This window comes from Leopardus geoffroyi, chromosome B1, assembly GCF_018350155.1.
Source record: "Leopardus geoffroyi isolate Oge1 chromosome B1, O.geoffroyi_Oge1_pat1.0, whole genome shotgun sequence".
Lineage (NCBI taxonomy): Eukaryota > Metazoa > Chordata > Mammalia > Carnivora > Felidae > Leopardus > Leopardus geoffroyi.
The window spans coordinates 84062324-84088782 of NC_059327.1; the positions used below are offsets into that span (position 1 = coordinate 84062324).

The 26459-nt window shown below is 37.8% G+C and overlaps 1 protein-coding gene across 12 annotated transcripts in view; it reads left to right on the plus strand.

Annotated features, from left to right (window-relative positions):
- Positions 1–26459, plus strand: part of INPP4B (inositol polyphosphate-4-phosphatase type II B) — a 778265-nt gene that overhangs the window by 513987 nt on the left and 237819 nt on the right. For 10 of the 12 annotated variants that reach the window (XM_045466827.1, XM_045466836.1, XM_045466862.1 and 7 more), the window contains 2 exons: positions 2760–2810; positions 12643–12722. In XM_045466827.1, coding sequence (XP_045322783.1) covers positions 2760–2810; positions 12643–12722 — 131 coding nt within the window. Of the gene's footprint in view, positions 1–2759; positions 2811–3499; positions 3634–12199; positions 12295–12642; positions 12723–26459 lie in introns of those variants that run through there. The other 2 variants (XM_045466852.1, XM_045466842.1) reach the window with 2 other exon arrangements.

The window sequence follows — 26459 nt, forward strand, 5'->3', positions numbered from 1 at the left end:
CTTTGAAATTTTTTTATAGTATACACCTTTGGGTCAGGAATCTTTTCTTTTTTCTTTGTAGTTTATTTATATTTATAAGGACTAATTGTCCTGCTAAAATCAACATAAATTTAATGACAATGTTGCAGTAATTGTCAATATTATTCTACCTTATCTAATATTATATCACATAGTGTGTGTGTGTGTGTGTGTGTGTGTATATATATATACACATATATATATATGATATAGCAATCCTATATATGTTGACCTCCACCAATGTCTGACTTCTTTCACTTTATTTCTAAATTTAAGCATATCCCATTGGATAATGTTATTTGGATGTCAAATATTTTCTTAAAATGATGCATAAACATACACATATATATGTGTTATATGGGTTGCGTATGTGTGAATATACATTCACTATATATATAATCCATTCTGATATATAGTAGATGTACATTTATATATATATATATATATATATATAATATGTACACTCTACATACTTTATATACTATATATGTATATATACATATATATGTGTGTGAATATATATATATATGCATACATGCGCACATTGTGTGTGTGTGTGTGTGTGTGTCTATGTGTGTATACAGTTGTCTTACCTAATCCACAGGGGATACTTCCAAGATCCCCAGTGGATGCCTGAAACCACAGATAATACCGAACCCTGCATATACTGTTTATTCCTATTGATACATACCTATGATAAAGTTTAATTTATAAATCAGGGCCAATAAGAGATTGATAATAACTAATAATAAAATAGAACAATTATTACAATATACTATAATAAAAGTTCTGTGCATATGGTCTCTCTCTCTTTGAACATACCTTATTGTACTATACTCCCTCTTCTCATGATGATGTGAGATGATAAAATGCCTATGTGCTGAGATGAAGTGAGGTGAATGACATAGACATTGTGATGTAGCGTTAGGCTGCTTTGACCTTCTGATGATATACAAGGAGAATCCTCTGCTTCCAGAGAAGAGTGGTTGACTGTAGGTAACACTGACACCATGGCAAGTGAAACCGTGGATAAGGGGGGAACAAGTCTCTCTGTCTCTGTCTTTCGGAGACACAGTTAATCTGAGAGACAGAGACAGACAGACAGAGAGAGTATATACTGTGTGTATGAAAGAGAGAGAGAGAGAGAGAGAGGGATATCATACACATACGCACACTGTATGATCCATTATAATCTCCTGTTAATATACAGATTCCTTATCCTTTGAGGCCAGCTAATGGTTTTCAGATAATGAGACTGAATGGTACATCTGAACATTCTGGACCAAAGAGCATTAATGCAGCCGCCACACTGCAAATGCTCTTCGCCAGTGAACGCTCTGTCATGAAATCCTGAGTGGAGTGTGTTCTGCAAATTGTGTTGTTTACTCTGTTGGGATCTCTCCTGTCATTTATTTTGTGCTCTGGTGAACAATTTGAGTCATAATGACTGACAAATTGTGCAAGCGATAGTGCTGGGTCTGTCATAAAGAAACAAAGAAGGAGCCTTAAGCTGGAAGTTAAAATGCACTGTTTTACCATGGCTTGAGGCTTTTTCCAAGAAAATGGAAACCGTGTTAAAGACTAGTAGGCCCTCGGGAGCTAGTTCAAGTCTTTTGACATTATGAGGGGTATTATAGGTATCTCTTCGACCTGGGAGAATTGACCAGGTATGGTCAAGTATGTCAGAGCTTAAAGGATTTCAAGAGAGTTATGATTGGCAGTGCAGCACCTCCAAAGGGATTTTGTTAAAATGACCCCCTAAAATATTGATCCGTCATGTGTTTCTAGGGTTCCTCTCTCCCATCCATCACCCCTTCCCTCTGCTCTCCAGTTAAACAGAGTATGCTTGTCTATTGCTCTGTATTCACTTAACTTTATTATCTAATCCTTACTTCAAATTAAGATATACTAGATTTAGGTTTTATGTGTTTCTTGCTTTTACTAGCCTTTTCTTAAGTGAGAAAGATAGTCGTGATTTCTTTTCATTTGAAGCGTTTTTTCTTAAATAGAGAAACATCGATCCAGCTGTACATTAGAATCAATATCCAGGGGCAGGAAAGAGCACCAGCAGTTTGAAAGGTCCCCAGGTAACTCTAATGCACAACCAGGATTAAGGATCACTGCTCAGTAGAAGATATATGTCTACTTACCATCTAAGGGGTTGATATTTCACTTGGAACACGTTCAAACATATGAAAAGCTTCCCCAGATGACTGATTATTTTACACTATTTCCCTCTCCCCCAGTTGAGAATTCATTTTCAAATGAATTTAGATAATGGTATCTGACAATTTGGCCCAGAACTCTCCTGTGGGAGGGATATACTATAAAGACTGTGGGTTTTGGTGCTCATTTAGAGAATAAATATTTATTGAGCTTGCGTGGAATGACTTGCTCTACACCAACTCTGTCCTTTCCTTTGAATGTTGAATTAGGGTTGCTTTTTGAGGAGATTAAAGCTGATTCACCTAAAGCCCAGACATCTCTGTATTTGACAAGGGGTGATGGGGTAAGGATCCAGTGGTTCTGTGTACTTAGGAAAACCAGGAAGCTTAGCAACTATCAGAGGGAAGCTTTATGGCTCTGCAGCAGGTGATGTACACAGGTACCTTCGGTAATGATTAACCCCAGTCTGAATTGATGCTGCATGATGGGAAAATGACACCCAGCACCTGTGTGAAGCTTCTGCACTAGTTTCTACTCCAAAATCCTACAGAAAATGTTTGTTTTTTTCTCTATAGGTTCGAACCAGTGTCCTACCTGAACATAAGGATCCCCTGCCAGAGGTTGGGGTAAGTGTTTTTTATCTTTCCAAAAGGTACACACAGCACTTCTAAGTTAAATCATTTGGATTTTCACTGGCCTTCTGCTGTCTGATGGCCGAAAAATGAAATTGTGTTAAATTAACAGGGTGTGACCATGCAAGGGGGCACATATTTGGCGAATTGTATAGAGTTCATTTCTTGTCTCTCGAAAACTATCCCCAGATGAACTCATATTTTGTTTCACTGGATAGAGATGAATCAAGAAATTGTCCTGGAGGTAGCTGGGATGCAATTTGGAACCAACATTCCTGGAACAACAGAGGGCCAGAGAGATTGCTGATGTGGGCTCGACTGCTTCAGGAAGGAGGCAGAGAACTAATTACCTGAAAGACTGTGCTGTTTTCTGCTTCCTGCTGCTTAAACACTGTAATGCAACTCACAACAGTAGCTGCCACCAAAGTGCAGACCGGTGTTGCAGAATTCCTGCTGCATCTAAGCCATTGCATCTGCAGCTTTTAGAAATTGGAAGAGCAGAAAGATAATAGGTGCTTTTTGCTTAGACAAGCCTAGAGTAGGTGGTGGCAACTCCTGAAAAGATAGCCCAGCAGGCTGAGTCCCTGGGATCTGTGCAGAGAGGATGAAAAAGCCTAGAAATAAGTTGAGTCTATAGAGGCCATGGGACTGAGCCAACTGAAAGACCTATTTGAAATTCCTAGAAATCCTACAGGCAACTGACAACCTTCTTCCAGTTGATGTGTGGAGCAGAGTACTATATGCCGATCATTTCCTCACTAGCAACAGCCACTATCTGAACCTGCCAAGGAAGCCCTCCAAATGTGTGCACCAAAGAGTGAGTTGAATTGATGGAGAAGAATGTCAGCCATGTCTGACATTTTGATCGGGAAGGAGAAGGAAAAGGGCACTCTGTGCTCTCTCATGCCTAACACAAGCTTCTAGTTTCTTCCTGGGGACATGTTGTTCTGTTTTACTCGAGTGAATCTTCATGCTTTGTTTTCTGCAAACCTTCAAACCTCTTGTGCTGCCCAGACTATGCTTAGTTTCTCCAGAGTGACTAGCAAGTTCTTCCCAGCCTCAGGCCCTTCACTGCTGCAGGCCCCAGGACCCTTTCCCTGCCCGGTGCTGTTCCTCCCCTGCTCAGGGCTCAGGGCTCTGTTCACAGCCTTTGGGTTCTGACCACCTCAGGTGCATTCCTTTTAACTGGAACCTCCATCGCAAGCTCTCATCACACCCTTCGTACTTGCTTCAGAAAACAAGACCTTTTGAAATTTTAACTATCAACTGAATGCATTATTTTATAAGGAATTTTATTTATTTTTTGAGATTCAAGAAAGATGAGCTAGTTTAATTTATTTTTCCTCTTCTAACCCTTCATCCCCACAACTGCTCAGTGTTAAATCCCCCTCGCTTGAAGCTTTAGTGACGTCTTGGGCTAATTATGTAAATTTGCCTGTTTTTTCTCTCATTCAAGTTCTTGAAATATATCCTATTCATTTTAAAACTTGAGTTCCTTCTCTGAGTTTAATTGTTTTCTTCTCCCCCCTCCCCCATCACTTCCCACTATGGGGTAGACATCTCTGTGCCTCTAGCAACTTGTAGTGGAAGGGGAGCATAGTCCGATTCTCACATGAGTCCTGCCCTTTCCTCCTCTATTGCTCAATGCTGTGGCAAGGAGAAAGGAATGGGGAGAGGTTCCTTCTGTGCTTGCCCATGGTGAGGTTGTGGTTCCCTTTCTGCTGGTTTTGATATTTCTCAGGCTGGTGCTGCCTGTCAGCATGTGGCAGACATTGAAATTCTGTCTCTGTTATGAGCACAACTATAAGTATTTCTGGAGACCTTGTAGGCTCCTTCCCATCACAGATTTCCCTACCATGGGGAATCTGGTTCTGGCTCAACCTTCTCCACTGCCCAGGCTCACCTGGTACGCTCTTGCTGCTAAGACCTAATTTTCTAGCATGTAATGCTTGCTTAGCTGCTTGCGGTGTTTTTTGGCCCTGATGAAACACACATGTATTTTCCATGCCACACAGAAGAGATGCAGGCTACCCCACTGGTGTTTCCTCTGTCAGGTCAGCTGTCTCTCTGCTGTCCCTTTGTACAAGCCTGACCAGCATCAGATGCTAGACAGTCATGATTTTCAAAGGAGAGATAATCTCCAGTTCCTGATATAGTGGAGCCAAAGATGGTTTGGACACCCACAAGCTTAATAATTGATTTTTTGGGACCCCCGTGACTTTTTTTTTTTTTACTTTTTAAATGTTTATTTATTTTTGAGAGAGAGAGAGTGCAAGCAGGGGAGAGGGAGATAGCGAGAAAGAGAGAGAAGGAGAGAAAGAGAGAGAATCTGAAGCAGGCTCCAAGCTCTGAGCTGTCAGCACAGAGCCCGACGCGGGGCTTAAACTCATGAACCGCAAGATCATGACCTGAGCTGAAGTTGGACGCTTAACCAACTGAGCCACCCAGGCACCCCTCCCTTGACTTTAAGGTGTCTTCCTGAGTATGATATAACAAAGAAATTAGGCTCGGTTCTTAAATAGTACACCTTGTGAAATGCTCACCTTCCCTCTCTGCTAACACTACCTTTATATCAGCTGTGTGTGTCATGTTTACTAATAGGCCAGTTTCTGTAAACTGGCTTCTTTTTAAGCACTGTGAGGAGGTTGCTAACTCAGGCCACTAGAGGTTCTCTGAACTGACACTATGGTGCATTTGGTATAATGTCTTTGTGAGAGACTCAGCTATGATTCCTGGGTCAAAACAAAATTCTCAATTGACATTCTGTGGCATGCTAATTATATCAGTTAGGCATGCATTCAGAAGCAAGTAACCTAGCAAACAGTGGGTTAAAATAACAGAGTCATTTTTTTCATGTTAGAAGAAGGTTTGGGGAAATTGCCCAAGACTGCAGCCTCTCAAAAATGACTTCTAGCAACCACGTTCTATCTACCTTGCCGCTCCTCCTTCGTTAAGAGTATTGTCCAGTCTAACCATTGCGCCTTCAGGAATCACAGTCCAGGTGGGGAGAAGACCGAAGGACAAAAGGCAGCTGACCCTGTTCCTTCAATTCTGGGAAACAGTAGCTTTTGGGGAAATTTCAATTGGTATACTGATACGTATCTCTCACTGAGAAGAGAGGAGTCCCTAAGCAGCAGGGAATCTCAGTACAATTCTCACTTAAACAAAATCAAGGTGCTATTAGTAATACAAATGAGCAAACTAGGTATTACATGTTAGTAATGTCTGCCCAATCCTCCTACGTGTTAAACTCCATGATAGCAAAGAGCCTATGTATTTTGTTCACTCGAATAGCCCTACCTTTGTGCATGGAAACTTGTAAATTATGATATATATACATATATGATATGTATGATATGCATTCTGTGTGTGTATCTCTCTCTCTTCCCCTCCCCTGCTCGCACTCTGTCAACAATAAATAAATGTATATACATATATGATATATATATATTGAATCAATTAGAAAGCATACCCTGATTTTGGTTTGCTAACCATCTTCGATTTTTTAGAACCACCAGAATAAAAGGGGGGGAGACATCTAAAAATAATTGCAATAATATGTAAATTGTAATAATATGTAAAAATCTAGTATACTTTATGACACATCAGAACTCAATAAAATGGCAATTATATTGTAGAACTAAATCTCAAGCATAGTAAGAATGAGCCTAAATAAGAACAAGTTAGCATGCTGTGGCGTGTCTAATACCCTCAGAGTACATGATATTCCGGACAGAGAAGAATTACCACATCTTGAGCACCTATGAGGTACCCCTGGGTAATATTTATCTTATCAATTAATCCGCAGAATATTGCTTTGGGCACTGCAAAACGTGTCTGACAGCTTTAGTTCTTGGCCAAGACTTTGTTCTGCCATTACAACATGCTAAGGACTCTAACCATTGACTACTCTGGTTAAAAAAGAGCTGAAAATTAGGGGCGACTGGGTGGCTCAGTCAGTTGGGCGTCCAACTATGGCTCAGGTCATGATCTTGTGGTTTGTGAGTTCGAGCCCTGTGTCGGGCTCTGTGCTGACAGCTCAGAGCCTGAAGCCTGCTTCAGATTCTGTGTCTCCCTCTCTCTCTGTTCCTCCCCTGCTCATGCTCTGTGTCTCTCTGTCTCTCAATAATAAATAAACATTAAAAAATGAGCTGAAATACTTTATTATAAATAGTCCAAATATGTTCTATACATTTCTTTGCATTTTTAAGCAGCATCTTTTGGATGCACCCAGATCTTTTGTTGATGTCTTAGTGAACGAGATGCCAATCTGTGCTGAGACCTTTTGAGTTATATTCATAGGGAAGATGTAATTTTTAAATATATGACTTCACCCTAAAATGCGTTTTAATGTTTTCTTTGGACTGTTTATCAACTTTTAATAGATTTCCTCCCAAGTTTTGTTTTTCTTTCTGATGTCTTGTTTTCAGTGTGAATAGTTCACGTATCCTCTTTCCCTTTCTATTTGATGGGAAACCACGTAACCATATCTGTTAGGGTTGACAGTGAAGAAAAAGCACCTGGAATATGAAAAAGGGCCTGTCCTGTAAGTTATGTTTGGGAGACGTTGTATATTGGCCTCATGATATCAACTTCAAAGACCCTTTAAATTTGTGCCACAGTTCCTATGTATAGTTTTATTAGAATAGGCCAAAGTATTATTCTTATTGTTGACATATTCATTTAACCTCTAAACAATCACTTTTTAAAATTTTATTTTTCAACGTTTATTTATTTTTGGGACAGAGAGAGACAGAGCATGAACGGGGGAGGGGCAGAGAGAGAGGGAGACACAGAATCGGAAACAGGCTCCAGGCTCTGAGCCATCAGCCCAGAGCCCAACACGGGGCTCGAACTCAAGGACCGCGAGATTGTGACCTGGCTGAAGTCGGACGCTTAACCGACTGCGCCACCCAGGCGCCCCATAAACAATCACTTTTTAATGGAAATATTATATGTGCCACAGATGTGTGCCACATATGTCATTTTAAATTTTCTAGTAGACCATGCTTTTAAAAAAGTAAAAAGAAACAGGAAAAACTTATTTTAATGTGTTATTGAACCCAATATATGCAAAATGTAATCATTTCAAAACATAATCACAATGTAAAATTATTAATGCTATATTTCACATTCTTTTTTTCACACCACGTTGTGTAAATTGGATGTATATTCTACACTTAATAGCGCATCTCAATTCAGCATAGCCACAAGCCTAATTCTACCCATTGGATAGTACAGCCCTACATAGTACTTGTAAATTGTAGTGTAAAGAAAACCTATACTTTGAGTAAAGGCTTTGTGAGATGAACATAGGTGATGGATGTGTGGCCAGCTCACTGCAAGGTGATTGAGGTTGTACATCTTCTGGCCCTTTATATGGTACAGCTGGAGTCCCTGCAAGGGCTAATAGGATAAACTGTTTATTTGTATAGTCTCCATAGAGAGCAACCAGGGATTGAGGCAGATGCCCCACTTTTCTCCACGCTGCTTGATATCACTCTCCAGCCAGGTGAGTGATTAAAATTGTACATCAAGCAATTTAATGATCATCTGCCTTGGGTGCTTGCACCAGAATGATCATTGTGAGTGTTGCACTCTCACGAGCAGGCAGAAAAGGTCAGAACCACATGTTGTGCAGGCAGAGAGCCTGGCAGAGGGATAGGGAATTGCCACCTGTCTTGGAAATAAGGCACGGTGTGACGGGGATAAAAGAATGATGGACTGAAAAGCAAGAAACCTGGATTCCAACTTGGCTTCTGCATATTAACTAGTTCTGGGACCATGCAGAAGCCAGGTTAACTTTTAAATTTCTATTTTCCCAGCAGTGTACGAAGTGCTTTTCCTGGATTACTTTGATTCTCATTACTATAGCGATGAGAAAGATAGAGTTATCATAGGCAACTTTTTCATACAGCCATTAAGGCCATCAGTGGTTTCATTTAAGACCACGTATTAGTAAGAAAGAAGACAGAGTAACAAGGCTAGACAATACCCATTAGTGGATAACCATTCTGGGGGCTGTGAGAGCCCAGATTTCCATTTTGAGGCAGAATAACTGATTTAGTATGACACCTTAGATCTCTGAGCTCCAACTCCAATGAGACTTAAATTTTTTTGTTTGTCTCTCGATTTTTTCCACTGATATTAGAGCTCCCAGTTTAAGACCTTTAAGATGAGAATTTTAGAAACAGCACTGAAGAAGAGATGGAAAATCTTCTTCCTTGAGTTATATCTGAAATATAAAAGTGTTTAAAGAACTTTCTCGCTAAGCAAAGTAAGTCAGAGAAAAATAAATACCATATTATTTCACTCACATATGGAATTTAGGAAATAAAACAGATGAACATAGAGGAAGGGTAGGGGGGAAAAGAGTGAAGCAAACCATCAGAGAGTCTTAACTCTAGAGAACAAAGTGATGGTTGATGGAGGGAAGTAGGTGGGGGATGGGCTAGATTGGTGATGGGCATTAGGACTTGTGTTGAGCACTGGGTGTTGTATGTAAGTGATGAATCACTAAATTCTACTCCTGAAACCAATATTACACTATATGTTAACTAAAAAAATGTTCTTAACATTTATTTATTATTGACAGAGTGAGAGCAGGGGAGGGACAGAGAAAGAGGGAGACACAGAATGCAAAGCAGGCTCCAGGCTCTGAGCTGTCAGCACAGAGCCTGACATGGAGCTTGAACCCACGAACTGTGAGATCATGATCTGAGCCGAAGTCAGACACTCAACCTACTGAGCCACCCAGGTGCCCCATATGTTAATTTCAACTAACTAGAATTTAAAAAATAAATATTAAAAAATTAAAAAAATAAATAATTCTCTCAAATTCTATAGTTATGATTACAGTGACAGCAAAGATAAAATAGCTTTATATTAAGTTATTTTTTTACATTAACATTAGTGTGCTATTCTCCCTTCATGGGCATTTAGGTTTTAGAAACAGAGAAGACTATTTTCCTCTAATTAATTTGCTCTTTTACAAGAGTCCAGTGAATATTCATGTAAATGAATGATGTGTTTTGCTTATATTGAGATGGAGCAAATACACACAAACTTCCTAGAAATTAAATATATAGGCAATTCCATTGTTAGCATTGCAGTTTGGAACAATTATACACTGTCTTCAGAAATTTCATTAATGTACTTTATGCAACATGTAGTCTCCATAATATAGTCATTTGTAGAATAAATACGGTAATACTTATACCTAAGTAACACCTCCTCTAGTTTGACATGTTTTCATAACAGTACTATGATGCCATTACCTAAATTAGCTTTTAATAAGTTGTATGATTTCTGTAAAATCCCTTATCCTTTGAGACGAAGCATGTGGCAGCCAGTTATGATGGGAAGAAAGTTTGACTCATGGGCATTTTTCCTGGCCCACTTCAAGCCCTCACAGTGAAGCAGTAGGCATAGGCATACCAGGAAACCCTCTGTTCTGGGCACTGGGCTTGGCTCACAGGCGGACAAGCCAACGTCCTCCTTCCACAGGATCTCCTGATCTGTGGACAGATGAGACATTCAGTGGCTGTGGTCACAAACTACTTGCAGCTGTGGCTCATGGTGTGTGTGTGTGTGTGTGTGTGTGTGTGTGTGTGTGTGTGTGTGTGTGTAGCTATGTCTGAAAATAGCCCCTTCACCTGTCTCTCATTGCTACATTCCAGTCTGGAGCATTTGCTCCTTTTATTGATGAAGAGACCACAGAAGAGACCACAGTAACATTCATGACATGTGAAGTTTGTGTTTTTAATTCTAAAACCATCCATATCTTCAAAATCTCAAAAGACAGAGAGAAAATAATTTGAAATTTTGAGGTGTCATGAAATCTGTTATCAGTTAAGAGATTTCTTGGAGTGAAGAGAGTGGGGAATAGGAGTTTAAAAACCCTGATAATCAGGGAAAGAGGAAGTGAGATAGACATCTATTTAAATGCAAAAGGCTGAAATGAAATTCACTACAACAATATACAGTCTGCCTACTAAAATTGTTTTGATTACCCACGTTTCAGTGAATTATAGTACTTTGTAAATATCTGCAGAAAGAGCATTCTAATATCCATATCTAATAGAGTGACTGACTTGAAAGCTAGTTTTTAAATCAGCCATTCATTCATTCATTTATTGTCAGTAAATATTCATCACATGCCTACCATGCACTAGGGAGGAGGAGTTTGTCAGAAAACAAAATAAAGCTCCTTGTGAAGCTTCAAATACATATATACTATCTCTTAAACTTCCTTTTCTGCTTTGACTCACTCATTTCATCACTCATTGACATCTCATCAGACCTTCTTTCCACAAATACTTTATTTTTTTAATGTTTAATTTGTGTGTGTATGTGTGTGTGTGTGAGAGAGAGAGAGAGGGAGGGAGGGAGGGAGAGAGAGAATATGCAGGGAAGGGGCAGAGAAAGAGAGAAAGAAAGAGAGAGAATGAGAGAGAGAATTCCAAGCAGGCTCCATGCTGTCAGCATGGAGCCCGACGTGGGCTTCAATCTCTGTTTTCACCTAACACCCTTCATCGAATAATTCAGTCTTGTGTTCTTCTGGCTTTGGTGACTTGGTGTCTAAGCCAGCTTTTTGAGTTTCAAGTTAATTAATTGGGTTTATTGTTACTAACATAGAGGCATCTCCAACTTTAGAGCTGAGTTGTATTTCAAATGTTTGCATCTGAGTGTTTTGAAAGAATTCTAAATTAGAGCTTTGAAAAGAGGGAGAAAAATTCAGACCTGAAGCTTTTCTTTCTTACACTTTTCATACATAGAAGGCTGCCTTCTATGTATGAAATAACCACACACTTTTCTCTGAAAAGATACAATTGTCCTCAGACTACTTACGTCCAGGCTCTCATTCTAGAGCAGCCTGGCAACAGACATATGAACAGAGAATGCTCTTGAAGATGCAGTTTTGACTTCTTGTAGAGTTTTACAATGTGTGAGGCAGCAATGGCCTAGATAATAATATGGGTTTGATGTTTTCATGTTTACTTCTCGACCTTGAGGGGAAAACGAGAAATACTATTTATGGTATACCATAATATTGTGACTTTTAAATCAGAAGTAGCCAGGAATATTAAAAAGAGATGGAAGATTTTTATCCTGGAAAAGAAAAACCAATTTAGAGTTATATTCTTTGCATTATGAGCCAAAGAGTGTAGGAAGTAGATATTCATGGATAGTCAACAGCCAGTATGATAGGTTAAAAAAGCAATTTTAGAAAATGTAACTGAATAAGTACCTTTCTTTTTTGTGTGTTGGAATGAAATTGTCCCATGCTAGAAATAACAAAGGAAACAAATGCTTTTAAACATTGCTGTGATGGGGGAGAAATGTAGCATTTCTATTTATAACTTGTACAGAGTCCCACATAAAAATAGCTCCAACTACCAGATTTGCTCATATCTGGAATACAAAGTTGTTGCTGCCAGTGACTTGAGGAATTCTAATAAGAACGAGGACGGCATTGGTAAATGTTAAAAGTTTATCATTTTTTCTTCTAACCCAGTTTTCATAGGCGAAGAAAATTAGTTCCTAGAAAACTCCTGGCTTCTGCACTATACATTTTGTTATGTCCCAGGCTATTGGTCTCTTTGTTTTTAGTGAAAAGGGTACATGTGCACCCTAGACTTCACCCCCTGAGAAGGATATATTGTTGTATCTGTCAGTGAGGACTGTATCTCTGCATATGAAATATTTGTCAGGCTAATGGATTTAACGTTTCATTCTTTTGAAGACTAGGTTTGTCTGATTGGTGTGCCGGTAAAAATATTAAGGACTTCTGAAGTTAACGAAAAGCATTCTTTCTTATTTTCAGAGAAGTTTCCTGGGCTATGCCAGTTTTAAAGTGGGGGAGCTACTGAAGTCAAAGGAGCAGCTGCTGGCCCTGAGCCTGAGGTGAGTCCTTTGTCTGCAGAAATGCTGCAAAGCAAATAGCCTATGGTATTTATTGAAGGATGTTTGGGTTTAAAAGTCCCAATTCTTACAGATGTTTAGATGTCAGCTCTCAGATGGCTTAACATTCGCCACAGCAGCAAGTTATAGGGAAACAGCAATTATTCAAGTTCACACTCAAGTTCAGGTTCACATTGTCAAAGGTTTTCAGCCCTTATAGGGGAAAAAAATTACACGATCATTAAAGTAATCAAATTCTTTGATAGTAAGAATAGAAACGATGAGCACGTTATTAAGTAATTTTTCTAGTACTTATTAAAATGTTCCTTTTTAAGTCAAGTAAATTTCTAGGTTTGAAATATGTTTGTTAGTGGCAACATTGCAAATTTATGATAATAGAGGAAATGTTCATTATTCTCTTTTTAAGCTTATTTTGTTGCTACACTATTAAATATAAAACATAACGGGGCGCCTGGGTGGCGCAGTCGGTTAAGCGTCCGACTTCAGCCAGGTCACGATCTCGCGGTCCGGGAGTTCGAGCCCCGCGTCGGGCTCTGGGCTGATGGCTCAGAGCCTGGAGCCTGTTTCCGATTCTGTGTCTCCCTCTCTCTCTGCCCCTCCCCCGTTCATGCTCTGTCTCTCTCTGTCCCAAAAATAAATAAACGTTGAAAAAAAAAATTTAAAAAAAAAAATAAATAAATAAATAAAAAATAAATAAATATAAAACGTAAGTTAAAACAGATTCATACTGAAATAGGCAGTAGATCAGATCTAATTTTGAGTATTAGTACAATTTGCTTGGGTATAGAAGATGAAGCAACCATCTTTAGGAAGTTACATAGTATTTTAATGTTAAGAAGAGTATTAAATAGAATAAACATTTTTAAACTTCATTATAAATTCCAATCAATAGCATGTTGTTTTCTAACTGTATGATAACTTCTATAATTATGAAAAATATCACCTTGCAATATTTGCAATAAAAAATACAAAAATTGTACAGAACACTATTTGTAAATCAGAAAATGCTCTCCTTTTTTTTTTTAACATTTATTCATTTTTGAGAGAGAGAGACAGACATGGAGAGAGACACGGAGAGAGACAGAGAACAAGTGGGGGAGGGGCAGAGAGAGAGGGAGACACAGAATCTGAAGTAGGCTCCAGGCTCTGAGCTGTTAGCGCAGAGCCCGACACAGGGCTTGAACTCATGAACTGGGAGATCATGACCTGAGCCAAAGTCAGATGCTTACCTGACTGAGCCACACAGGTGCCCCTGAAAATGCTCTCCTTTTGATGAAACATAGAGACTCCTCCCAAGGAGGAGACAATGCCTTAAGTGTGTTTGCCCTCTGCCTTGACCCACAAGGACCCAATTGTAACCAATTTATTTCAATAAAGATGCTGTGGCTTATGCTGGAATCTGTATTGCTGGCTGTCTCCTTTTCTGATTTTTCCTGATCCGCACAGCTTTGCATTTTGACTTAAGAGAGTATAATGTAAAGTAACTCATACTCATGCAGAAAAATAAGTGTTGATGGATTCTGATGAGACCATCATCTTCGCTCTCGGCTATGTCTCTTAAACATCCATGGTTTGGTTATTGTTGTTGTATTTTATTTGGGAAGACATTTTTAAATCTTCATAGTTTTGTGGTGTTATTCCCAATAAAATGTTGCTGTGGTCATTTTCAGTTTGAAGTTTGTATGGGTCAGCTAACATGTCTAGCTATCAATGTCACCAATACTCTAGAAAATCTGTGTTAGTGCCCTAACACGGTGGTGGGATCTCACCCAAGTATTACCAGATTCATGGCATATGAAGTGAGGCATTAAGCTAATTTAGGAATGCTAGCAGACCATATGTTTTTTGGATGAGATGCATAGCACTTTATTCCTCCTTTTGCTGACTTACAAGCTGTAATATTGATTATATCACAACCGTCATTAACATCAGCACCACACTACACATTTAGACACTGCTCTTGAAACAGAAGTGGGGACCACAAATGCATAAATGAAAATTAATAAACACATATAATACCTTAGTGGTAGGATAGGAACAGAAGGGTCAAGTTTAGAGTACAACCATTTTAAGAAAAAGAAAAAAAGAATTAGAATGATTTCAGATTTAGATGAAATCAATACAAATTTCCACTTTTGGTTTTAATACTTCTGCTTAATACTCATTTGATTTTGACTGTATAAAAGGAAAACAAATTTAACAACAAAGGATTGAGTTTTCTAGAAAAAAAATATTTTTTCAAAAATAATTTTGAAATGGCTAGGTTATTATCGTTTCCCTTTTTTGTGCTTTGCCAAATTTGTGAGTTTCTCTCCCTATGAACTAGACATCTTATAGACTTATCATAGCCTTTTGATTTCTGACACTTCGTATTTTTTAATTCAGAGGTAATTCATCTTCTTTCCCCTGGCTCTGGGGTCTCTGAGGTACTGTGCTAAAAGAACATTAGGTTAGGGATAAGAAGCATTGTTTTTTTGGTTGTTTGTTTTCTTTTGTTTTTAATAAGTCCTTTGCACTGACAATACCTGAATTTTGTTCCTTTTCAATTCCAGTCATTATGTTTAAAGCAATAGAATTCTCAGATTTCTGTGAAACAAATTCACAAAAATAAATATACATTTATAGGAAATGTTCTTTGATGTAAGCTTCCAAAAAAGTCTGTGTAGTTTTGTTTCATTTTCACTGTCCCTTTGAGTTGTTTCTTATCAGATAATTCCAATTCCAAAACTCTCACTAGCTCCACAGAGCACCATAGTTTGTGGTTACTATGTCATTTGTGCTTTGAACTAGAATTTTTTAACTGAATTTGGAAATGAATTCTTTTTCCCATAGAAACTTCAAGGGGCAAGAAGTCTGTGTCTTATTTATACATTTAGACTCGAATTTCATGAAATATCATAGTGTCGATTTTTGAAGTTGTATAATAAAATTTGTTTGCATGTATTGGGAGAAATGCCTCCAATATGTAAAGTGGTTCCTACTCCTATAACTCATCTTCATTTAAATACATAGTTACTAAATTACTGCCCAAGTTTTCTAGCATCCCATTTGCACTTGACATCTTTATTTAGGACTAACCCTTTTACTTTTGTATTATATCTCCTTTGTTTTGCTAGTTTACACTTGGTAGTTCCTATCTCCTCTGATTTCTTTTAGATCTGAATTGCATTTTCTGTTTTTATTCTCCAGTTCATTGCCATATATCCCTGACTCTTCTTATACTATAATGTAAACAAGTTAAGTTCCTTGTATAGAAGATTACAAATGTAGGCATGAGAGACAGTGGATAATCATATAATAATAATAATAATAATAATAATAATAATAATAATAATAAATAGAAGAAGGAGGAGAAGAGGAAGGTACTATGTGCTTTATGCTCTGATAAATATATTAGAGATATTGTCTCACTGACCCTTATCAAATTCGCCTATGATGTTATTCTTTTTGCCACTTTATAAACCAAGCCCTAAGACATATAGGGCTTAACCTGCCTCAGTTGGTTAAGCGTCCGACTCTTCAGCTCAGGTCATGAGCTCACGGTTCATGGGATCAAGCCCTGTGTTGGCTCTGCAAGGAGCCTGATAGCAAGGAGCCTGCTTGGGATTCTCTGTCCCTCTCTCTCTGCCCCTCTCCCACTCACATTCTTTCTCTCCTTCTCTCTCAAAATAAATAAACTTAAGAAAAAAGGAGAGTGAGATATAAAAAGTAGTTAAGTGATTTGCGCAAAGTTACAGTGCTCATAAATGGGAAAGCCAAGATATGGAGCCACACATTGCTGATTGCAAAGCCTGTGCTTTTAGTGATACACTGCTTGTCTCCTTTGAGAGAGGAGAAAACTGAGAACTTGTTAAAACATATCACACATCATGTGACTTACGTGATGGAGGAACAAAGCAAGGACTCAGGTCCAGGACCGCTCGTTCATGGTTTCTTCCGCTTCAATTTCACCACAGTGCCTTGTCAAACAGTAAATGAAGACATAATGAGTGTTAACATGCCTTGGAAAAGTCAGACATATTAGCCCTGATGGCAAAAAATGGGAACCAGCCTGGTTAAGGGGAAGACTGAGGGAAACCTATGGAATCTAGTCTTACCCTGGCAGCCTGGCATTATCAGGCCCAGATCTGATTTACTGTCCAAGCACCTGACAATCATTTGTTTTGCCAACCTTATCTGAATGTCTTAGGACCACGCAAGCAGAAATTTGGAACATCATAATCCTGTGTCATGATTTAATAAAAGAATGGAGAGATTAGATCTGTCTCTGGGAATGGTACTAGCAGTCAGGAAGAATTACGTTACTCTTAAAGTATTCAAACAACCACAAAAGCAGAAAAAAAAGGATGGGAGGGGAGGGTAAAACTTCTTTTTTTAGGAAATCCTTCTCAGAAGAATTGAGACACATGGATGTGTTCTGACCTTGTCTTTGTTGCATATGAACTTCGTTGTGTATCTCCTCACAATTTAGGTTTGATTCAGGGCTCATTCACTCAGCAAGCATTTATTAAGAATTTTTCATATGCTAAGTACAGTGATAGTTTTTTAGAAAAACATTTTAATGTCATCAGTTAATATTTTGCAGTTGATGTCACTAATAACACGATTAATGAAAAATCTCCTTATTTATTGAGCCTCTACTCATGTGCAAAGAACACGTGAGGTGCTCTTCATGCATGATCTTTAACCCACACAGAATTATCGTCCCTGTCCTGCAGCAACTCATCTACGATCCTGCAGCTGCTGACTGTACGAGTAGGATTAGAATCCAGTTTGGTCTGACTCCAGCACTTGTGCTGTTTTATTTTCCTGCCTCTTAGGAAGCTAATGATCTGATAGAATCTTTGCTTCCTCCTCCATTTATATGCTATCCTTGGGAGAGTTTCAGGGACCTCAATTCTTTTTTCTTAATGCCTTATCTTAAAATTCAGTTTCATATGCCAGTGACATGGGAGGGGTTCAGTAATAATTTGTTGGAATTTTGATTCATGATGATGACTTCCTCATATGCATTTGGATGCTAAGCTTAAACCTAGTACCATTTGTTTATGAATGGGACCCACCTAAATTAGTGACTATAGTGCAGTCTAAGCATTAGACTATATCTGACATGAGTCCCTTTCCGAGTTACAGTGAGGGATAGATTGTAATTTGATTGAAAAGCTGAAACCCTTTAGAATTTACGATTTCAGGGTAGGCCACTTTACCTTGTCACAGAATCTTTCAAGAGAGCACTTAATGAGTGCTCTCTTATTTCTTCTGTAGTCTTTCGCATGTAACCCTTCCAAGGTAAGCAAACATTTATAGAATTTTATCAGAATGGATGTACAAAATCTTCTTGAATTTTTTCATAAAAAGAAATCTTGTTTTCATTTATTACTTCTGCCACATTTATGGTAGTGCTGTCATGTAACATAAATTTAACGTAAGACTCCCATGATCCTAATAGACATATGGCATTATGTTTTATGATACACAGATGTGCGGAAGAGGCTATGAAAGAAATAAACAATAGATATCTACTGTTGGTTTTTAAACGTTCCCTATTTTATGTAATATTTATATGTGTACATACTTCCGCATATACAAATCTATCATAAATTGTGTGGATGGGCATGTGTTTGTACATCTATATTATTTCAGGATTATTTTGCTTTCTCACCAACCATGAATACTTGCTTTCCATTGTTGTCAAATGTATGTGCTTAGAGGAAGTAAGGTCCACATTATGAAGCCCTTAGATTTTTATTTGTTGGTGTTTTGCTTATATTTAACAATTTAACCTCCTTAGACACACACATACACACAGATATACAGTTCAACTTTGTTTCTAAAAGTAAGAGAACAATAAGAAAAAACCCCACATATTTTTAACTTAATCTCCCAAAGGCATGTTTTTAACTTGAGAGCTAGAAGTAATGATAAGGAGAGGCTCCTTGGGCGATGACATTCAGTTTTCTGCACAAGCATACTCAGAGCGATAAAAAGATGAAATTGTCACAAACAACTCACAGGTTGGGAGCATAGACATGTTCTTTAGCCCACGGGGCAGTAGATCAGAATAAGTTTGTTCTTGGAATGCATGAATACATCTGAACCCCCTCAGTACTTGAGATGAACCTTGCCATAGATTGACAAAAGAGTTTTAAAGGATAAACTTTTTTCATTTAAAATGAAACTAAACTTTCTTAGAATTTTAATTTCCTATCGCTATTCTTTTCCTGCATGTAAATAATGGTTATGCAAGTCTTTTTAATTTAAGCACCAGATTATAGTCTTTAAAATTATATGTATGATGAATACCTCTTTAATGACATCTTTTCTTATCAGCATTTGTTTGAACTTCAGGAGAATTTAAAAAATTACAAGCAAACATTTTAATAGCCATGTATATCTTAGATATATTTCATTCTTTCTTAAAAGTCTTCCAGTTAGCTTTCTTGGGTACCAGAAAGTAAGATTATAGCAGAAAGGTCTGATGGTTCCACAACACTAATTCTTATGTATGTCTGAAACACTTTTTATATGAAATGAGGGTGATGTTAGAGGGATTAATGGCAGAATTTAGACTTCAGGTAAGTATCTATTTCTCAGATAAAGACTTTGATGGGCAACTGGAAAAAAAAAACCCTCTTTGAGAGGGAATAGCCCATCTGTGATTAATTATAAAACAGAACAGTAGCATACTTTATTGAATGCACCAATGTAAAAGTTAGAGGGAGAAGATGGCATGTAAAAACCTACTTAATCGATGCTTTTGCATAGAATTAACTAAAAATGCACATTATAAACCCTGAGAGCAATAAGAACACTGCACTTTTCTCTTAGGGAGTGAAAAAGCAGAAAAACATGCAAGTCAGTAGCACATGCCTACTCATTATTGATCCAGACACATGTAGAAGGGGAGAGCCTTGCATCTGTGGGGGGGGTTCCTTCACATTTTTCAGCATTATCCAAGTGGAGGTAACAGGAAAGCCTTCTGATTCTGACAGACTCCAACCTCATAAACATGTAGGAAGGAGCAGCTAACACTGTTTGAGCTTTATGATGGATTCAGGATGTCACATGTCTTATCTCATTCAATCTTCTAATAACCTTGCCTGAAAGGTGATATATTCCTGCTTTACTAAGAAACAAACCGAACAACAGCAGTTCAACGTCTCTTAGGTCACACGGCTGGGACACGTTGGAAAATGGAGATTGAGAAAGAGGTGTCCTTGCTCTCAAGGATTTTCTAGAGAATATATATTTTGTTTAGAATCTTAAAATTAAATAATTTTAGAGAACAGAAAACATTGGGACACTTCAACTTCTTTTTGGACCCTTTTAGTGAAAGGCAGTGCCAACTCAAGAGGCCATTTGTCTTTCCCATTTTCAGACAGGTGAAAGTCAGAAAAGTATTCCTTTCTTATCTCAAATTTGCTGTCCTTGCCACGGCCCTCGCTCTCCTTCATGGAATTAAGGAGGACAAGCCTCGTGTCTTTATGATCACATTTGAAAGCAGCTCTTTCGTCCAACCTTAAATCTTCTCTCCTTTTTTTTCTCAGGAAAGAATGCGATATAGTAGAAAGAACAGCCAGCTTTAATGCCAGGCTTGGGTTCAAGTCCCAGCTTTGCCTCCAGCTTTTGCCTCACCTCTATTGTCTGCTCTCTTTAATGCCCGTTAGTAGAAGTAGTAATGACCTCCCTCCCAGGGTAATTCCGGGCAATCAATAAATGCAGTAAAGTTCTTTGCACTGCTTTGCATTAGAGAAAAGCATTCTATCAATACAGTTTTCCTTGCTTCTTGCATTAAACTTACTAATTCCCTCAACCATAATTTAATGTTTGATTTGTTTGCTTAGTTTGTTGAAGTTCTTTCTTAAATGTGACATCCACAGTTCTCAAAACTGGTCAGTGGCAGAGGGATCAGTTTAACCTTTGACCTGAACATGTCATTTCTATTATCTGAGAAACAGATACTTACCTGAAGTCTAAATTCTGCCATTAATCCCTCTAACATCAGATATAGCTTCTTATCAGGTGGCAGATACCAGCAAGAGCATATGGAGAGCAGTTTTTTTGGTTGAAACAGAAACAGAGGTGGGCAAAACATTTAAAAAGAATTTTTTTTTTTTTTACTTAAAACTTTAGCTGGGGCGCCTGGGTGGCTCAGTAAGTTAAGCATCCAACTTCGGCTCAGGTCACAATCTCGCAGTCCGTGGGTTCGAGCCCTGCATCGGGCTCTGTGCTGACAGCTCAGAGCCTGGTGACTATTTCAGATTCTGTGTCTCCCTGTCTCTCTGCCCCTCCCCCGCTTGTACTCTGCCTGTCTCTCTCTCTCTCTATCTCTATCTCTCTCTCTCTCAAAAATAAACATTAAAAAAATAAAAATTTAGCAATATAGCATTGAAATCAGGACAGAAATTCATGAATATAACACAGTGTATCAATTGCTTTAGAGTGTACTGATTGCATTTTATTGCTGAATATATCATAAACTGTCCACAGAAGTAAATTCAAGTGACTTTCTCAGGACCGGACTGTGAGAATAAAGGGAGACATCAAACCCAGAAGTAGGTGAATTTGCTTCTCCAAGTGATTACATGTCCCCTTTAGGGACACAATTGCCTAAAATTATCAAAAGGCTCTAACATGAGCTACTTGCTAATTGCTGTTAACATTATATCAATTTAATTTAAAATCAGAATATGAAAAGTATACAGATATCATGGGATTCGGATAGTGCAGAGGTAGAGAGAATACGTGCTTTAGAGACATATCTGAACACTACATACATCCCCAAGTCTGGCTCTTGTATTGCTTAGCAGCATGGTGGAGTACTCTGAACTCAGTTTTCTTATCTGTGGAATGGGGACAATAGTAGTTCCCATCTCACAGAGTTGTTGTGAGGCTCGCAAGAATTATTTGATAGGAGATGTGTCCATCAGTGCCTGACACATAGAAAGTGCTCAACAAACATTCCCTATAATTTTTATTTATCTTTGTATTGATTAGCTTGTCCAGCCTCAGGTTTGGTTTGGTTTTGTTTTTGTAGATGAGGATTAGACATATTGGACACAGCCTATCTGAAACAGTATCTGGTGCAAAGCAGGTGCAAATCAATGCTTATCACCTATTATTAAAATTATCATTATTATTATTTTGCATTACATTCAACTAGACAGTCTTTCATTTATAATTTAAATGGCTCTGCAGTCATATATTCTGCATTTTTCTTTATGTTCCTAATCTATTTTCATGAGGCTGTAGGTATGACCATGGAAACCAATTAGCACTTTCTTAGCTTGCATTATTCAAAAGATGTCATATTCATCAGATTGCAAATTAGAGTTTTCAGTCACTGAAGGGACAGCACATACTTAGAGCACACTTTAATAGCTTCTCAGTTTGTATAGAAAAGCCTGAAACCGTTCCTCTTTTAAAATGCAAATCACATTAAGTTAATATCTGTACACAAAGACCTACCTGCTTAAGAAGTTTGAGAGCTAATTTAGCTTTGAAGATAATTTGCAGGAATGATTAGGCCTGCAAGGAATTATATTTGACCTGAAAATTTCATATTGGATTTGCCCATATTTACCAAAGTCACTTTCGTCATTATCTCCCCGTGTTTCTCTGTTGCTCTAGACACATTTATATCAGCTTTTTCTAAACAGTGTTTTTTTTGTTTGTTTGTTTTGGGTTTGGGTTTTTTTGAACACAGTATCCCTTAAGTTAATCATATATGTTCTTAGAATAAAGGAGTTTTATATCAAGTAAATTTTAAAATGCTGTGCTAAAAGACTGAAGAGGGTTACTTTACTGTAGGACTTCTCAGTGCCTTCATTAGTCCTCAAGGCCCTTTGGGAAGACAGATGTTGCCTACAGCTTTCCCACACTAATTTGAACACAAGAGTTTTTTTCATGGAACACCTATTCACAGCTTATCAGATGTTGTGCTCCAAGAAACACAGCTGCATAATTTAGGAAATGCTGATAGGAAACAAGAACAGCCAAGTATTTTTCAGAGAAATACATGAGTGACTGTCTTGGGGAGACTGGGTGGCTCAGTTATTAAGCCTCTGACTTCAGCTTAGGTCCTGATCTCACAGTTCATGAGTTCAAGCTCCACATTGAGCTCTGCAGCTGGAGCCTGCTTGGGCTTCTCTTTCTCTCCCTCTTTCTCTGCCCTGTCTGGGTGCTGTCACTTTCTCTCTCTCTCTCTCTCTCTCTCTCTCTCTCTCTCTCTCTCTCTCTCTCAAAATAAACAAATAAACTTTAAAAATACATGAGTGATTGTCTATATGTATGGTCCACTTTTCTCCCCCAACCATAGGCCTGTTTTCTAACACATACATCTGTAGGCAGGCATGTGGTCTTCATGCAAATGAATACTCAGTCCTACATGCACACTTTCCACACATTATGCTCCTATGTAACATGCAGTTACCCACCCCTATTTCTCCCATCCCTCACCCCCTGTCCATACGCATTGCCAACCCTGTGGCATTTTATATTCACGCCATGACTGGTGTAGACATCAGTTTGTGAAATTTGTATAGAAATGTGGGAAATGAGTGACAAAATACATACTGTATCCTTTATGGGCATTGACTGATTCATTTTCAGCTTACATAAGTGGACATACATTTATTTTTGCAAATTATAACTACCGCAAACTGAACTTTGCTGTTCCCCTGAAAGCTGTGCTTTTTGGTGCTTTTCATATCTTTGTTAAACTAAGAACCATCAGACACTCTGAATGCAGCAGAAGCTAGAAATCTGAGCATCTTTTTCAATTCATCCTTTCTAAAATTCTTATCTGATTATGCTCTTTTCCTCCTAAACAATAGAGACAGTATATTCCTTCCCGCCCCCCTCCACATGAGCATGTATATGAACATATGTGTGCAACAACCTCAGCCAAGATATACAAGATTGTAAATCTGCTTCTTCAGCCTCATCTGCAACCACACACATTACCCTTGACACTGATACCTCTTCCTTCATCATTTACAGGGGCTTGTGCACACTTTCCACTTTGTAAAGGTGGAGTCCAGTCCTACACTGATAACCAGTTATTTTCCCTCCACTTTTGGGCATCTTTTACCCAAGGAATAAGTTTTACCCATCCAGAACACCCTGGTATTCTTCAAATTTACTCCCTCTGGGAACTTAGATACAGCAGTCTCCAGAAATGTTAATGAAAAGTTCTGGTCACCACCCCAACTCAGGCTTCTCGATTTCCTATGACCAGATGACCATCAGGCTTTTGAGTGGTGCCTGAAGAAGCAGGTCAGAATGCATCACCTTGCCAACTAACAGAGGATTAATGATCACTGGGAGGTCACCATTGTTAGTTTTGTTTCCAGTGAGGTTTGACTTTGCTGTTCTATTTATACATTGTCTGTTCCACTGAATATATATATATATATATGAGTGAGCTGTGTTGGAGGTATCAACCTTGAAGGAATATATAGAAAGTTACCTGCCCCTTGACAATGTATCCCCCACTTATAGTATGCTCTAGTTGAGGATTATTTACCCTAATCTATTAAGTGAAATTAATTGATGTCTATAATTCTGTGGCATAGCATGGCTATCTTATAGTACAAGTGCATTTGAAAGAGATTGTTTGCAATATTTCAGTAAGGTACAGAATTGTAAAGAAATTAAGACAAATACTATTTTATTAATAGAAGCTAGGGAAACTAGAAAATACGCAAAAAATATGATAAAAGATTTTAAGAATGCAAAGAGAAGGATGAGATCAAAGGTAAAAAGAGAAGATGTAGAATAAGAAAGAAGAAAGAATAGTCAAGCTTATTTTGTGGTACTTAATTAGATATAGTACCAATATATGCAAATTACTTTCCATGTATGCACGCTGTTTTGTAGGCTGTGCTACAATGGGGGATAGTTACTTCTAGTAATGGGCCCAACCTGTTTCATGGATGATCTGTTGGGTTCCTCGGTCAATGCACTTAAGCTCATTAGAATAAGAAATACCTAATAGAAATACCCAAATACCTAATAGATAAATTAAGTAATTAAGGAGTCTTCTTTCTAACACTGTGTAACACTGATGAATTTGTTACCCTATGGGGTAGTTTTACTATCTTGCATATAAAGTAAGTTTTTTTTTAAATTAACTGTATTACTGAATGAGGATTTAATTGAACCTGATCTCAGTGGTACTGGGCATATATTACATTATTACAAGCAAATGAAATGTCCAAATTCGCTTGTAGATACATGCTGAATATTACTTCTTTCTTATGTTCAAATATGTAAGTTAGAAAGGAAATAAGCACATTCCTTTAAAACTTAGTATAAAAATTGATTGTTAAAAACAAACTTGAGGTGCCATAATAAACTTAGTCTAATCCTCAACCATCCATTGAAGAGCAGAGCAGATAACTTGAATTTTATTTTATTATATTTTATTTTATTTTATTTTATTTTATTTTATTTTATTTTATTTTCATTTTATTTTTATCTTTCTCAACATAGATGCAGTCTCCCTATTTCAAAGCAGGTTTGAAAGTTTCAATCCTAAACTTAAAAATGTTGTATAGTGGGGATTATTTTTTTCTTATCTAGAATCGAACTGAAGATTTTCCAAGGACTTACACAGTAAGTAGGAGAGACAGTCTCTATAGGTCCTTGGGTTTGCTTGTTTGTTGGGCAGACTGCCAACTAACACTAAATTTCCTGACTATTGAGACATACCTCTAGTACCACTAAAAATGAATTGCTTCTATGACCAATTCTATTATTGCTTCTATGATATATCCTTTAAAGTACTTTGAGGCTGTTAGGCCTGTGAGTGTAACATTGGAAGAAGTTAGAGTACTGTTACTTTCACCAGGAGTGTGAATTACTTTGCTTAAATTTCCCCATTAGTAAATTGCATTTACTGATGATAATACCATTGAATTAAATTAAATAATGGGTTCATAAGCTGGATTTTAAGTAAAGGATCCTTTTATATTTTAATAGAAAAAAATTTCTATCTACTCTTTCTTTTATGCATCCCTTCCTTCCTTAAACCTCCACTAGTCCTTGAAACAAGTACTATTCAATTGATCTTCTTTCCTGTCAAATTTATTTGAAGAATATATTGAGATAATAAAGGATATATAGGAGGAAATGGTAAAAACACATATAACTGGTCTTCAGTTTTATTGGGTGCAAAAAGAAGACTTTGAATTCAATGATTAGATGAACTCCAAGGTTCTTTAGTGCTAAAAGGCTGAGGATTGTCTCCATCTATGACCTTCTTAGAGAGGGATGGGGTGAGGGTTGCAGGCAGAGAGAGGTAAAGGAGTTATTTTTGCATTACCTGGAGGACCTAATTAGTGAAGTATACAAGGAAAAGGTATTGATTTTTATTGGATAACTTATGTTTTCCTGAAAGACAGCCTTTCCAGAATCAAGTTTAGAGAAGCCTTTACAAATGGAGGTACTTCTTAGAGTTCTGAGGACACCTCACAATCTTCATCTGTAATTGGGAATGGAGTGCCTCATAACGCTGATATTGAGAATTTTAGAAAATAATACATGCAATGCAATTGACATATGCACGGTACATAGTACCCAATAGGTACCGGTCATCATTACCATCATCATCATCAACAACTTGAGTCTCTCATAAAACTAAACCTCAATAGCTTTCTATTTTGTCAAAAATGAGTTTACACCAACTCTAGGCTGTTTATACCTATGTGTCTTTGA